Here is a 14,360-nt window from a genome sequence, read left to right as displayed (position 1 = left end):
CCTGCTCCTCTCAGCCACCCACAAGCATCTCCTGCTTACCCTCTCCGTCTCAGTCTCCTTCGCTCGCCACCCTCTGCACAACCAACAGCCAGCAGATCAAGTCACTCCCCACAGCCATCTTTAGCCTCCAACCCTTACCAGTTCCCTGTCACCACTGACAGCCAGCACATCCAGCCATCCTTTGGTCATCCTTGCAACTCCAGCGGCAACCCGACGACTCTCTCCGGCGACCACCGAGTACCAGCAGTAGCTTCGCAGCTCCACTGCTGCCCCACTGCAACCGACCACCCCCCAGCAGCTCTGCCATCACCATCGTGCCAGACGAACCCAGTCGTCGTTCAGCGTCTCCCACCATACCCCCCCCCCTCTGGTGAGTTCCCTAGGCTCACATGCATGCACGGCTCGCGGGAGGCTTCCTGGTGAGCGCCTCTGCATGCTAACCCTATACACACGCACACACAAAGATATATATTTATATATATAGACCGTTTTGTTTTATTTTCATTATATAAGGTTTAGGTTTTATGTTATTTTATTTTTCTGTAAGTATTGTTGTTTATTATTACTTTGTTAAGTTTTTTATCTATTCATTTATTTATATTGTTAATATACTTGCTAGATAATTAGAGAGGAGTTTTAATGTATTTTATATTCATGTTTAAGTTATTATATATATTTAGATTTATTATTGTTTGTTATCATGATTCGAGGCTATTATTTTGTATACATGCAGTGGCTTGGTTTGCTATTTGCATTATGTTATATTGATATGTAATATTATATTGTACGTGTTTCCTTTATTTATTAGGTATATATATTTTATCATCCCATACATGTGTGTTATTGACTTATGGTATTAATTTTTGTAGGTTTATTGTGTATTTATTATCCATGTGCTTTCGCATGTAGTATATTTAGGGAGTTTTTATTTATGTCTAAATTTATTGTATATATTAAATAATATTATTATTATTGGATTTTATTGTTGTAATATGTGTTTTAATGTTTAATATCCATGCAATATTTTCCTTGTTGTTATTTTTGTGTTGTAATACGCATTGTAGTATTTCTGATGTTGTAACATTTGTTTAAATGATAATATCCAAGGTTATTTTAGCTTATGGGGAAATATCGGAGTATTGGTTTATTTTTGCGCAAGTATATATAAATATAAATATATGTTTTATTATTAAATGTTAAGCTCATGTACATGTATATTTACATAATATCATTGTTGCATTATTATGTAATATTGTGTATTCACATTATTGTTGTTATATTGTGGCTGTAGTTCAGGGGTGAGAATTCTAAGTTATTGCCGGTAGGTGATTTTGTATTATTTAGTATGTATTTTTAATCTATGTTGTCTTATTTAAATTCATATTGTTTAGTGTTATTTTACATTTTGTTTTATATGTTAGTATTTATGTTTTTAAAGGTTAGGTTTATCATGTTAATACAGTTTAATTTTTCTTGTAGTTTATTTGCGTTATTTAAATTCGTTCACGGTTTTGGTTACGATTGTTTATTACTTAAATCATTTCATATTTTATGTGTAGGTTTGTTTAGGATTTTGGTAGTTTTCACGTTTTTAGAAGGTTGATAATTTTAGGTTTAAGTATTGCTTTAGGGTTTGAGTTACTTGCTTGTTATTATTAGTCTTATTATTGCACATTAATTTTCGTCCACATCATTGCATATCAATTTCTAGTATTTTCATATTATTGAACACTCCTTCATAAAAATTAAATTTATTTCCATATTTATTTCTAGGGTTCCACTCTTGTGGCTTATTGATTTCTCTAGAGTTTGTATATATTTCCTATTAGATTCATAGCTTGAATTGTTTCCATAATTAATTTCTTTCCCTTACATGTTTATAAAAGTACATAATTTCTAGGATTTAATTTGTTTCCACATTGTCATTGTATATTAATGGTAAGACTTCGATTGTTTCCATAACTATTATAGTATACATCCTATATTTATTCTAGGGATTAATTGTCTCCATAATGACTATTGTATATACCGTTATTTATCTTAGGAATTAATTGTTTCCCTATGTGCATATATTGAGGTTTTGATTACTTATAAGTGAGTATCATTATATTTATAGAATGTTGATATCTTACTATATGCTTGTGTATTATTATTATTATTATTACGTGTAGTATGTCATTATTAGTATTACTGTTATTAGTATTATTATTATTGTTATTATTGTTATCGTTATTGTTATAAGTTTAGTATTATATTATCATTCCTATTTTTGTGTGTATATCACTACTATCTATTAGGTGGGTTTATTATTAGGATATGCCATTAGGTATTATAGCAATTTATTATTATATCTCTATTATTATCACACATATTAGGGTAATTTAATTTCTTAGGTTATTATCTTATTAATATATATTAAAACCTCCCACACTAGTATTTTCCTATAAAAATTTTATATATATAATTTCAAAATGTTGGGAGTGTATTTTCTTAATTTTATCCCTATGATCTAATTGCAAGGGGTATAAGCCTTCGGGCTTCACGTACCCTAAGCTCTGAGGGATTATATATATATATATGTTATCTTTATTTATTTATTTATTTTTCACATGTATTTATAAATTCATAAAATAGGAGTAATTTGAAGAATTATTAGATTAACTTAGGGATAATTTCAAATTAATTAGGTACCGTTCGTAAGAACGGGCGCGTAGGGGGTGCTCGTACCTTCCCCTCGCGTAACCGAACTCCCGACCCCAACTCTGGTAATGTAGACCGATTCTACCCCTAACGGGGTAGTAATCACGTGTTCTAACCGCACTAAAGGTTAGTGGCGACTCCTACACCATGTTTTTCCATGAAACATTAAATTGATTTTAATTTCGCCGCCAGGGGCACACGCGCTCCCGGGGACGTCGCGACAGCAAGGATAAAAGAGACAAGGAGTAAGAACACCAACAGTAAAGACGACAACCAAACATACACACATATACATAATAAGGGGGGAGAATGACTTGAGGAAACGGGGCTGATCCCCCACTGCACGAGGACACGCTCCTGGAGCAGCTCCTCATGAGGGATAATCCCCTGTTCACCGAGGGCACGAAGTTCTTTAAGGATGGCCTGCTCTTCGGGGGAAATTCTGGGGAGGAGATGGCGCACCCGAACTACAAAGGAAAAAGGGATGAAAGGAGAAAAGATGAGTTAGACGGATCACCTACATGTAAGCCCTGCAAAAGAGGGTAGAAAAAGATAACCACGTTACCATCAAAAGGAGAAGACCAGACAAAGGAGCCTGTGTAATCCAGCTCTCCCGACGCAAAGAAGTAACGGGTCTTCCAGTTATGGATGGAAGAACTGCCTGGTGAGAAGAGCTTATAACTTGGTAGAGAGTTGAAATAATATAGCTCTTTCTCCGTAGAGTGAGATTGCATTTGGAAACAACTTCTGAAGAAGGGGACGGTAGGCTGATGGCCCAAGTGGAGCAGAAGCATAGCAAAACAGGTGAGCGAAAGATAAGAGTTCGGAACAAGTTGAGATGGTGCTATGCGATAAAAACGCAATACGTTAAAAACAAAGGAGGGAAAAGGGAGCCTAAGAGCCAAATCTAGATAATCGGTATACAGGCAGAGCTCCTCGGATTTTTGGTCAAGGGCTGATTCGGAAGCAGTTAGTAACCTAACAGTGACATTGGATGGTACGGCAAAAAAATAACGAACATTTTGCAGGTCGGAAGAGGTGAGCTGACAACGAGCGCTCCGAACTGTTGTAGGTACTCTTAATGGCTGTGAGGAGGTCTCCATAGGAAAAAACAAGCCTGAAGGAAACACTACTTAAACCTAAGGGTCAAACGAGCAAGCAACAGCAAAGATCAAGAAGAAAGGAGGCCAAGACAGATCAAGACAGTAAAATTTCACACAAACAACTAGGCAATCTTACAAGACAAGATCAAACATACAAAACTAGCGCAAGAACAATGAGGAACATGAAGAACAACAAGACAAAAATGCTATAGAGAGGGAAAGCATACCTAGCACCAAATAAGGGACTTGTGGAATGGAGGAGAGTAGAGAAGGAAGCAGTTCTCTTGGAATGAAGACGAGTGTGGAATGAAGGAGTCCACTGGCCTTTATATAAAAAGGAGGGCACGAATCCCTTTGGCAGGAATCTTAAGAATTTTCATTTACGAGAAGGATTGCGTCTCGAGGGAGGCAAAGGACATAGAAAATCTCTGACAAGTGCACAGACGAGGCTTCCCGAGGACAAACACCACCTTGGAAACACCAAGTTGCCTCGGACACAATGTTGGACGGATGGCCATCAATAATGCTTTCCTCCAACCCACTTTCCGAGGTAGAACGCATTTAAAACCTGCTTTTTTGTATCTCTTGCAGGACAGAAGCGTGCAACGATGCCTCAGGAAAGTGAGATAGACGCGAAGGATGACCCAACAGATAAGCACGACTCATCGGGTGGAAGGCCCAAAATGACGAGCACGACTCGTGAGGCCAGAGAAACCTAACAGATGAGCACGACTCATCACGCGGAAGGCCCAAAAAGACGAGCATGACTCGTGAGGCCAGAGCAACCCAACAGATGAGCACGACTCATCACGCAGACGGCCCAAAATAACGAGCACGGCTCGTGAGGCTTGACCAACCAACAGATGAGAACGACTCATCAGGAGGATGGCCCGAACTGACGAGCACGACTCGTAAGGCCAGAACAACCCAACAGATGAGCACGACTCATCACGCGGAAAGCCCAAGCAACGAGCATTAGTTGTAGTGCCACACAGCCGAGTAGGTTGGTTAGCTCGGTCTGATTATTCAAAAAGCTCAGAAGAAACACCTTGGCCCGAGTCTCTTTTCAAAGAGCTCGCCATTCTCAGACAGCTCGGCAGGAACAGCTCGCCACTAGTCCTGCTTCAAAGAGCTCAGACAAAAGAGCTCGGCCCGAACAGCTCGGCAGAAACAACTCGGCACGAATCCTTCTTCGAAGAGCTCGGACAAACAGAGCCCGGCCTGAACAGCTCGGCAGGAACAGCTTGGCACGAATCCTTCCTCGAAGAGCTCGGCCTGAACAGCTCGGCAGAAACAGCTCGGCACGAATCCTTCCACGAAGAGCTCGGCCCGAACAGCTCTACAGGAACAGCTTGACACGAATCCTTCTTCGAAGAGCTCGGACAAATAGAGCCCGGCCCGAACAGCTCGGTAGAAACAGCTCGCCACTAGTCCTGCTTCAAAGAGCTTGGACAAAAGAGCTCGGCCCGAACAGCTCGACAAAAACAGCTCGGCACGAATCCTTCTTCAAAGAGCTCGGACAAATAGAGCTCGGCCCGAACAGCTCGGCAGGAACAGCTCGGCACGAATCCTTCCTCGAAGAGCTCGGCCCGAACAACTCAGCAGAAACAGCTCGGCACGAGTCCTACTTCAAAGAGCTCGGATAAAAGAGCTCGGCCCGAACAGCTCGGACAAAACAGCTCTGCACAAAACAGCTCGGACAAACACACCTCAGCACGAGTCCTTCTTAAAAGAGCTCGGACAAAGGAGCTCGGCCTGAACAGTTCGGACAATACAGCTCGGCGCAAACAGTCGGCACGAGCTGCTCAATTATTCTTCCCAAAAAAGAAAGAAAGGAGAAAAAGAGGGGAACAAAGAATGACACCGGTCATGCCAGGATCGATGGATTTAATTCTAAAGACAAATCTCCTGATCTCAACTTGTAAAAATCCCAAAAAGATATATAAAAGATTGGCGGATTGATTTCCAAAAAAAAATTAAATTTAAAAAAAAAATTAAATTTAAAAAATTAAAAAAAAAATATTAATTAATTAATTAATTAATCAGATTTTAAAAGAAAAAGAAAAAAATAATTAATTAAAATTTATTTTTATTTTATTAATAAAATATATTATTATTAATATTAATTAAATATATTATTATTATTATTATAATCACCTGAAGCTTCAAAGAAGCTTCAGGTGACTTCTCAAATATGATTCACGCCCCCCCCCCACCTTTCTTCTTCTCCATTCTGTTCTTTTCTTTTCTTTTCTTTTCTTTCTCTGTAACTCTCTGAGCTCTCACTCTCTCCTCTCATTCTCTCTCCCTCTCTCCTCAATTTCGTGACGGATTTTTGCCCGATCGAAAATCCGAAGATACCACTGGACTCCATTCGCTGCTGCCGTCATTTCTACCGAAGCGGATCGGTGATAGGAGCGGCGTAGGCATATTCCCTGGGGTAAGCCATTTCCCCCTTTTTCTTTAATTTCTTGTAAAATATAAGCCCAATTGACGAACGGACACCACCACGAGAATCTAGGGATGATTCTCTACAAGTCTAGTGGGACGGAATTCTCGTGGGGGTGTCGGGCCAAAACTCCAAATTTGGGGTGCGGCGATTATTAAGGGGCTTATTTTTAATTAATTAGCATTAATTTAGAAATGCTAAAATATTAAGCATCTGCAACTGAAATAGGATTTCTGAAATTTAGGGCTCGGGTGAGCGCCGCGGGTGTAATTTTGGGACCCGCAGGTAAAATTTGGAAAAATTAAGTAGGGATATTAAATAATAGTTTAAATATTAATTTGAGGTATATGGAGCCTAAGGAAGGCTAGATGAGTATTATTTTGGAGAAATAGATTAATTAATCTGGGGAAAAGTGTAAATTTCAGGAGTTGAATTTCGGGCGCTAAGGGCATAGGATTTGGGTCCTAAGGAATTTCTCGATAGCCAGGTAAGGGAATAAACTAAAACAGTAATTTTTCATACAAATTATTATTGATTATGAGTAAATTTATTTTCAGAAAAGCATATGTTATATTGTGTATTACGCATGAAATGTACGATTGGGAAAAATACTGCTATGATGATTAAAATGTATATGTATGTATGAGATGTAAATAATTCACGTTTTTAGAATATGAAGTATGACTTTTAACAGCATATGTGTGGCATGAATATTATTTTATGTGAAATGTATTATGATGTGAAAGATTTTACGAACCAAGCATTTATGGAAATATGAGTTATGTTGTGATTAATGATGTATTTTCAGTATATATATTTATGTTATCAGCACGAGGCCGTATTTATGTTGTTGGCGCGAGGCCATGTATTTATGTTATCGGCACAAGGCCGAATCTATGCTATCGGCACGAGGCCGTATTTATATTATTGGCGCGAGGCCATATGTATGATTTCGGCGCGAGGCCGTATCTATGTTTTCGGCACGAGGCCGTAATGATGTTATGTATGATCATGTATTATATGTTTTCATAACCAGGATGTTAGTTTAGTTCAGACCAGGAGCTCGGTACCGTAGCTATGGGTTCATTTTGGCACGAGGCCTTATTAGTGCTACCGTCCCACGAGGGGATGGGAGATGGATAGTCGATGTGACTTTCAGTAGAGTGTGGACGTCCACCTGGCAGTCCGGACCAGGGTGTGGCGGGCTCATCGTACTTACAGACATATTTGATTCGGCAGTGGTCGGCCAGCCATTGTCGGGTCCCGCCTTCGGGCTGCACAACCCGTCATGGGGGGTAATACATGACACTAGCTAGCTATTCATCCTGTGTTTATTTTCAGTACTACAGTTATAACAAATGATTTTATGTATGATATGAATTATTAATAGATGTGAAAATATATGTTTACCCAGTACGATATGATGATGTTTATGGAATTATGAAATGTACTATATACGTATAAATGCATTAAATATTCATGTTGCCACACAGTTGTATTTAGTTTATTTTCCCTTACTGAGAAGTGTCTCACCCCCAATATTATTACATTTTTCAGGAGTCCCTGAGAGACCGGCGGGTCAAGACCGCCGTTGAGCTAGTGAGATTACCCTGTGAGAAGGGTAAGATTTTGTACTAGGGTTAGAATTATTTTGTGTTTGACCCTAGAGATATTTGGATGTATGTGAGGATGTATAGAATGCTCTGGTATTATATTTTATGACTGGATGTTTGAGATTTTATGTGTACTGCTGCTAGGTTTTCCGCTGTGTATGACAGGTGTCCCCGCTACCCACGGGTTCGGGTTGACCATTTTATTTAGTATGTGATATTTTATGTTAAGAAATTGAGGGACGTTACATTTGGTATCAGAGCCTAGGATACTAGGTTCTGTAGACTCTAGAGTGTAGCAGTAATAATACCAGAGTATAGGATAAGAGGATTTGGGGTTTGGTTTTGTAGTCTAGATGCAAGACTTCAGTGGTGGTTTGTATGATTTTCCTGGGGTGACGATTTCAGGAAATTCATTGTAAACTATCGTCGGGTTGGGTATCTAGATTTCAGGATTGAACCTTGAATTAAGATCAAAAGTGACGAGTTAATTAGGAAAATATATCGTATGAGCTGAGTGATATGTATAGAGAATGAGGTTTTGAGTTAAGTTATTTCTTCTTTCAGATGGATCTAGTGAGGCTCGGTGTGGAGCTGGTAGAGGGTGATCACCAGGCGTTCATTGCTGACTTGGTTTTGTAGCCGACTCTATAGGAGAGGATTAAAGCAGCTCAAAGGAATGATGTAGAACTAGTAGAGCTTATGGGAAAGGTACAGGATGGTCAGGAATCAGAGTTTAGCATTTCAGATGATGGAGCCCTGAGATTCCATACTAGGTTATGTGTTCCTGCCGATCCTGAGATCAAGAAAGTCATTCTGGAGGAAGCACATCGATCCCTATATACTGTACATCCGGGTAGCACTAAAATGTACAGGGATCTCCGAGAGTCCTTCTGGTGGAGCAACATGAAAAGGGAGATAGCTCAGTTTGTGGGTCAGTGTTTGACGTGCCAGCAAGTGAAGGCTGAGCATCAGAGACCGGCGAGATCGTTGCAGCCACTCCACATTCCTGAGTGGAAATGGGAGCATATAGCGATGGATTTCGTCTCAGGATTACCGCCAGCGTTGCATGGACAGGACGCTATTTGGGTAGTGGTGGATCGATTGATGAAGACTGCCCACTTTTTGCCGATCAGAGTTAGCTACTCCATGGACAGATTGGCTGAGTTATACATCCAGGAGATAGTTAGACTCCACGGCGTCCCAGTGTCCATAGTTTCAGATAGAGACCCACGGTTTACATCTCGTTTTTGGAAGAGTGTGCAAGGGGCCATGGGTTCTCAGTTGTCGTTCAGCACAGCTTTTCATCCTCAGACAGATGGACAGACAGAGAGGACGATACAGATTTTGGAGGATATGCTGCGAGCATGTGTGCTGGATTTTGGAGGTCGTTGGATGCAATATTTGCCACTAGTTGAGTTTGCGTATAACAACAGCTACCAGGCCAGCATTGGGATGGCACCGTATGAGGCACTGTATGGCAGGAGGTGCCGATCTCCATTGTACTGGGATGAGGTTGGAGAGAGACAGGTATTGGGGCCAGAGCTGATACAGCAGACTCAGGATAAAGCCAGACTCATCAGAGATAGGATTAGGACAGCGCAGAGCCGGCAGAAGAGTTATGCTGATACTCGTCGGCGAGAATTGGAGTTTGGCACAGGAGATCACGTGTTCCTGAAGGTGGCACCGTTGAAGGGTGTTATGAGGTTCGGGAGGAAGGGTAAGCTGAGCCCTAGGTATATTGGACTATTCGAGATTCTTAAGAGAGTGGGTCCAGTTGCCTATCGTTTGGCATTACCACCGGTCCTATCTAGGATCCATGACGTATTCCACGTTTCTATGCTGAGGAAATACTTCCCAGACCCCTCCCATGTGATTAGATGTGAAGCACTGGAGTTGGGTGATACTTTAACTTATGAGGAAGTGCCAGTGCAGATTCTTGACTGGAAGGAACAGGAGCTACGCACGAAGAAGATTCCACTGGTAAAAGTTTTGTGGCGCAACCATGCCATTGAGGAGGCTTCTTGGGAATTAGAGAATCAAATGCGCCAGAGATATCCGCACTTATTCGGTGGAATGTAGAGCTGAGCCAGTCAAGTGAATGGAATAGTGTTGTTTTTTTTTATTTGCATAGTGTAACGTGAGATAGATAGAGTTTTAGTTTTGAAACGTGAATGGTTTTGAGAGAATTTTGAATAGTTGTAATCTCTCAGAGCCCTCATTGTAACCACGGTATTCCTCCGCCATAAGTGAGGGTAATTAATAAAAATAAGAAGTGTTTTCGCTAAGGAAGGGAAATAGAGGAATGACAAATTTCGAGGACGAAATTTTTATAAGGAGGGGAGAATGTAAAAATCCCAAAAAGATATATAAAAGATTGGCGGATTGATTTCCAAAAAAAAATTAAATTTAAAAAAAAAATTAAATTTAAAAAATTAAAAAAAAAATATTAATTAATTAATTAATTAATCAGATTTTAAAAGAAAAAGAAAAAAATAATTAATTAAAATTTATTTTTATTTTATTAATAAAATTATATTATTATTAATATTAATTAAATATATTATTATTATTATTATAATCACCTGAAGCTTCAAAGAAGCTTCAGGTGACTTCTCAAATATGATTCACGCCCCCCCCCCCCACCTTTCTTCTTCTCCATTCTGTTCTTTTCTTTTCTTTTCTTTTCTTTCTCTGTAACTCTCTGAGCTCTCACTCTCTCCTCTCATTCTCTCTCCCTCTCTCCTCAATTTCGTGACGGATTTTTGCCCGATCGAAAATCCGAAGATACCACTGGACTCCATTCGCTGCTGCCGTCATTTCTACCGAAGCGGATCGGTGATAGGAGCGGCGTAGGCATATTCCCTGGGGTAAGCCATTTCCCCCTTTTTCTTTAATTTCTTGTAAAATATAAGCCCAATTGACGAACGGACACCACCACGAGAATCTAGGGATGATTCTCTACAAGTCTAGTGGGACGGAATTCTCGTGGGGGTGTCGGGCCAAAACTCCAAATTTGGGGTGCGGCGATTATTAAGGGGCTTATTTTTAATTAATTAGCATTAATTTAGAAATGCTAAAATATTAAGCATCTGCAACTGAAATAGGATTTCTGAAATTTAGGGCTCGGGTGAGCGCCGCGGGTGTAATTTTGGGACCCGCAGGTAAAATTTGGAAAAATTAAGTAGGGATATTAAATAATAGTTTAAATATTAATTTGAGGTATATGGAGCCTAAGGAAGGCTAGATGAGTATTATTTTGGAGAAATAGATTAATTAATCTGGGGAAAAGTGTAAATTTCAGGAGTTGAATTTCGGGCGCTAAGGGCATAGGATTTGGGTCCTAAGGAATTTCTCGATAGCCAGGTAAGGGAATAAACTAAAACAGTAATTTTTCATACAAATTATTATTGATTATGAGTAAATTTATTTTCAGAAAAGCATATGTTATATTGTGTATTACGCATGAAATGTACGATTGGGAAAAATACTGCTATGATGATTAAAATGTATATGTATGTATGAGATGTAAATAATTCACGTTTTTAGAATATGAAGTATGACTTTTAACAGCATATGTGTGGCATGAATATTATTTTATGTGAAATGTATTATGATGTGAAAGATTTTACGAACCAAGCATTTATGGAAATATGAGTTATGTTGTGATTAATGATGTATTTTCAGTATATATATTTATGTTATCAGCACGAGGCCGTATTTATGTTGTTGGCGCGAGGCCATGTATTTATGTTATCGGCACAAGGCCGAATCTATGCTATCGGCACGAGGCCGTATTTATATTATTGGCGCGAGGCCATATGTATGATTTCGGCGCGAGGCCGTATCTATGTTTTCGGCACGAGGCCGTAATGATGTTATGTATGATCATGTATTATATGTTTTCATAACCAGGATGTTAGTTTAGTTCAGACCAGGAGCTCGGTACCGTAGCTATGGGTTCATTTTGGCACGAGGCCTTATTAGTGCTACCGTCCCACGAGGGGATGGGAGATGGATAGTCGATGTGACTTTCAGTAGAGTGTGGACGTCCACCTGGCAGTCCGGACCAGGGTGTGGCGGGCTCATCGTACTTACAGACATATTTGATTCGGCAGTGGTCGGCCAGCCATTGTCGGGTCCCGCCTTCGGGCTGCACAACCCGTCATGGGGGGTAATACATGACACTAGCTAGCTATTCATCCTGTGTTTATTTTCAGTACTACAGTTATAACAAATGATTTTATGTATGATATGAATTATTAATAGATGTGAAAATATATGTTTACCCAGTACGATATGATGATGTTTATGGAATTATGAAATGTACTATATACGTATAAATGCATTAAATATTCATGTTGCCACACAGTTGTATTTAGTTTATTTTCCCTTACTGAGAAGTGTCTCACCCCCAATATTATTACATTTTTCAGGAGTCCCTGAGAGACCGGCGGGTCAAGACCGCCGTTGAGCTAGTGAGATTACCCTGTGAGAAGGGTAAGATTTTGTACTAGGGTTAGAATTATTTTGTGTTTGACCCTAGAGATATTTGGATGTATGTGAGGATGTATAGAATGCTCTGGTATTATATTTTATGACTGGATGTTTGAGATTTTATGTGTACTGCTGCTAGGTTTTCCGCTGTGTATGACAGGTGTCCCCGCTACCCACGGGTTCGGGTTGACCATTTTATTTAGTATGTGATATTTTATGTTAAGAAATTGAGGGACGTTACACAACTCTAAGGATTGTCCTTCTTTTTAACCGAAGCGAGACCCAGGTTATCTGGTTCTACCTTCAACGGTGGAACCAACGGAGACAGACTCTCAAGATGACTCTGACTCATCTAATTATGTTTTTAAGGACATAGTGGAGATGCTTATGAGCGATGACATAGAACAGAAGGCAAGTATGTTCGTCGACTCTTCGGCTCTCCAAGATGTCGAGGAATCATTGTATGAAGTTCTGGGTACAAAGTATCCTCCTTCACCGAACCAACACACAATTTGCTACCCAGGTAAATTTTCTTGTAATTACAATTGCAATAATTGTAATACTATGTGTGACAAGGTATTGTTGTCCACTTCAACAATGCCTCGCTTGGGTGGGAGCTTTGATGGGGTGACACACTCTTCTGTAAGTATACTTCTTTCCAGCAATTCTCACCATTCTATTGGAGAGCCCATGACAGTAGAGTTTAGAAGTGGTGTAGAGGAAGTTAAAAAATCCTTCCCTTGTCAAAATCTTTCAATCATCGATTTCGAAAACAATGAGTTGCCTCCAATGTCAATGGATGACACTCCAGAGAATGAGGTTGAGAAGAATGAGAGGGATTTTCTATTTAATGGTGTAGGGGGAAAGAAAGATATTCGTAGAAAGGATGGTGATCATATGGAAGAAGGAAGGGGTGGCAAGCAGTTAACAATTTGTGATACGGAAGAGGATGACTTGTCAGAGACATTTGATATGCTTTTTCTCTGTCTTGACGAGCATGAGAAGCATGTTATGCGTACTTCTAATGAAGTTTCACAAAATGGAGCAAACAAGTTATCGGTGGAGAAAGGGGAAATAAGCATATTTAATGCCAAGAATAGTCAAACAAAGAAAACGCAAAATAAAGAAGTAGCGAACTTGCGAAAACTCCTTATTCTTTGTGCACGAGCTATCGCCATTAACGATATCGTAACTGAAAATGAACTGCTAAAGAAGATTAGGCAACATTCTTCTCCTTTTGGCTGTGCGTCTCAAAGAATTGCCCACTATTTTGCCAATGGTCTTGAAGCACGCATGATTGGAAGTGGATCTCAAATTTATGCTGCGTTGTCTTCCAAGAAGCCATCAGTTAATCTTTCTGATACGTTGAAAGCTTACGAAACCATTATGTTGGCATGTCCATTCAAGAGGATCAACTTTGATTTTGCGAGCAAAAACATTTTAAATTTAGTTGAGAATACAAGGACACTACATATTATAGATTTTGGTATTTTATATGGATTTCAATGGCCTGCATTTATTGAAGATCTCTCAACTAGATTCAGTAAGCCTCCTAAGCTTCGCATCACAGGAATAGAGTTCCCTCAGTCTGGTTTTCGGCCAAAAAAATTAGTTGAGGACACTGGGCATCGTTTGGCAAAATATTGTGAGCAATTTAATGTTCCATTTGAGTATAATGCTATAGCAAAGAAATGGGAAACTATCAAAATTGAAGACATCAAAATTAGGAGAAATGATGTGATTGTTGTTAATTCGCAATACTGACTTGAATATCTACTTAATGAGTCAGTTATGGTGAATTCTCCAAGGGATACTGTTATAAAATTAATTCAAGAGATAAATCCACATATTTTCATCCATGGTATAATTAATGGATCCTGCAATGATTCCTTTTTTGTTACATGCTTCCGTGAAACTCTTTTCTTCTACTCATCAGTTTTTGATATCTTGGATACCAACTTGACTTGTAAATTTCCAAAGTGGCTGCAATATGAGGAACAA

The 14,360-nt window shown here is 39.5% G+C and overlaps 1 protein-coding gene across 1 annotated transcript; it reads left to right on the top strand.

The window, feature by feature from the left end:
• Positions 1 to 4,313: 4,313 nt before the first annotated feature.
• LOC131148052 (scarecrow-like protein 14) lies at positions 4,314 to 14,123 on the top strand. Its single transcript, XM_058097790.1, has 3 exons — positions 4,314 to 4,353; positions 4,395 to 4,502; positions 12,646 to 14,123. The coding sequence occupies exons 1-3, from the start codon at positions 4,314 to 4,316 to the stop codon at positions 14,121 to 14,123; spliced, it is 1,626 nt and encodes a 541-aa protein (XP_057953773.1).
• The last annotated feature ends 237 nt before the right edge of the window (positions 14,124 to 14,360 follow it).

This window comes from Malania oleifera, chromosome 2 (genome assembly GCF_029873635.1).
Source record: "Malania oleifera isolate guangnan ecotype guangnan chromosome 2, ASM2987363v1, whole genome shotgun sequence".
In the NCBI taxonomy this organism is placed as follows: Eukaryota; Viridiplantae; Streptophyta; class Magnoliopsida; order Santalales; family Ximeniaceae; genus Malania; species Malania oleifera.
The sequence above is the reverse complement of the archived record's forward strand: the minus strand, read 5'-3'. Positions and strand labels throughout refer to the sequence as shown.

Bases quoted from the DNA above. Each gene is read 5' to 3' on its own strand.
- LOC131148052 (XM_058097790.1), top strand. From the start codon at position 4,314: ATGGCCATCAATAATGCTTTCCTCCAACCCACTTTCCGAG. The intron at 4,354-4,394 runs GTAGAACGCATT...TATCTCTTGCAG, and splicing joins CCTCCAACCCACTTTCCGAG to GACAGAAGCGTGCAACGATG. The intron at 4,503-12,645 runs GTGAGGCCAGAG...AGCGAGACCCAG, and splicing joins CAAAATGACGAGCACGACTC to GTTATCTGGTTCTACCTTCA.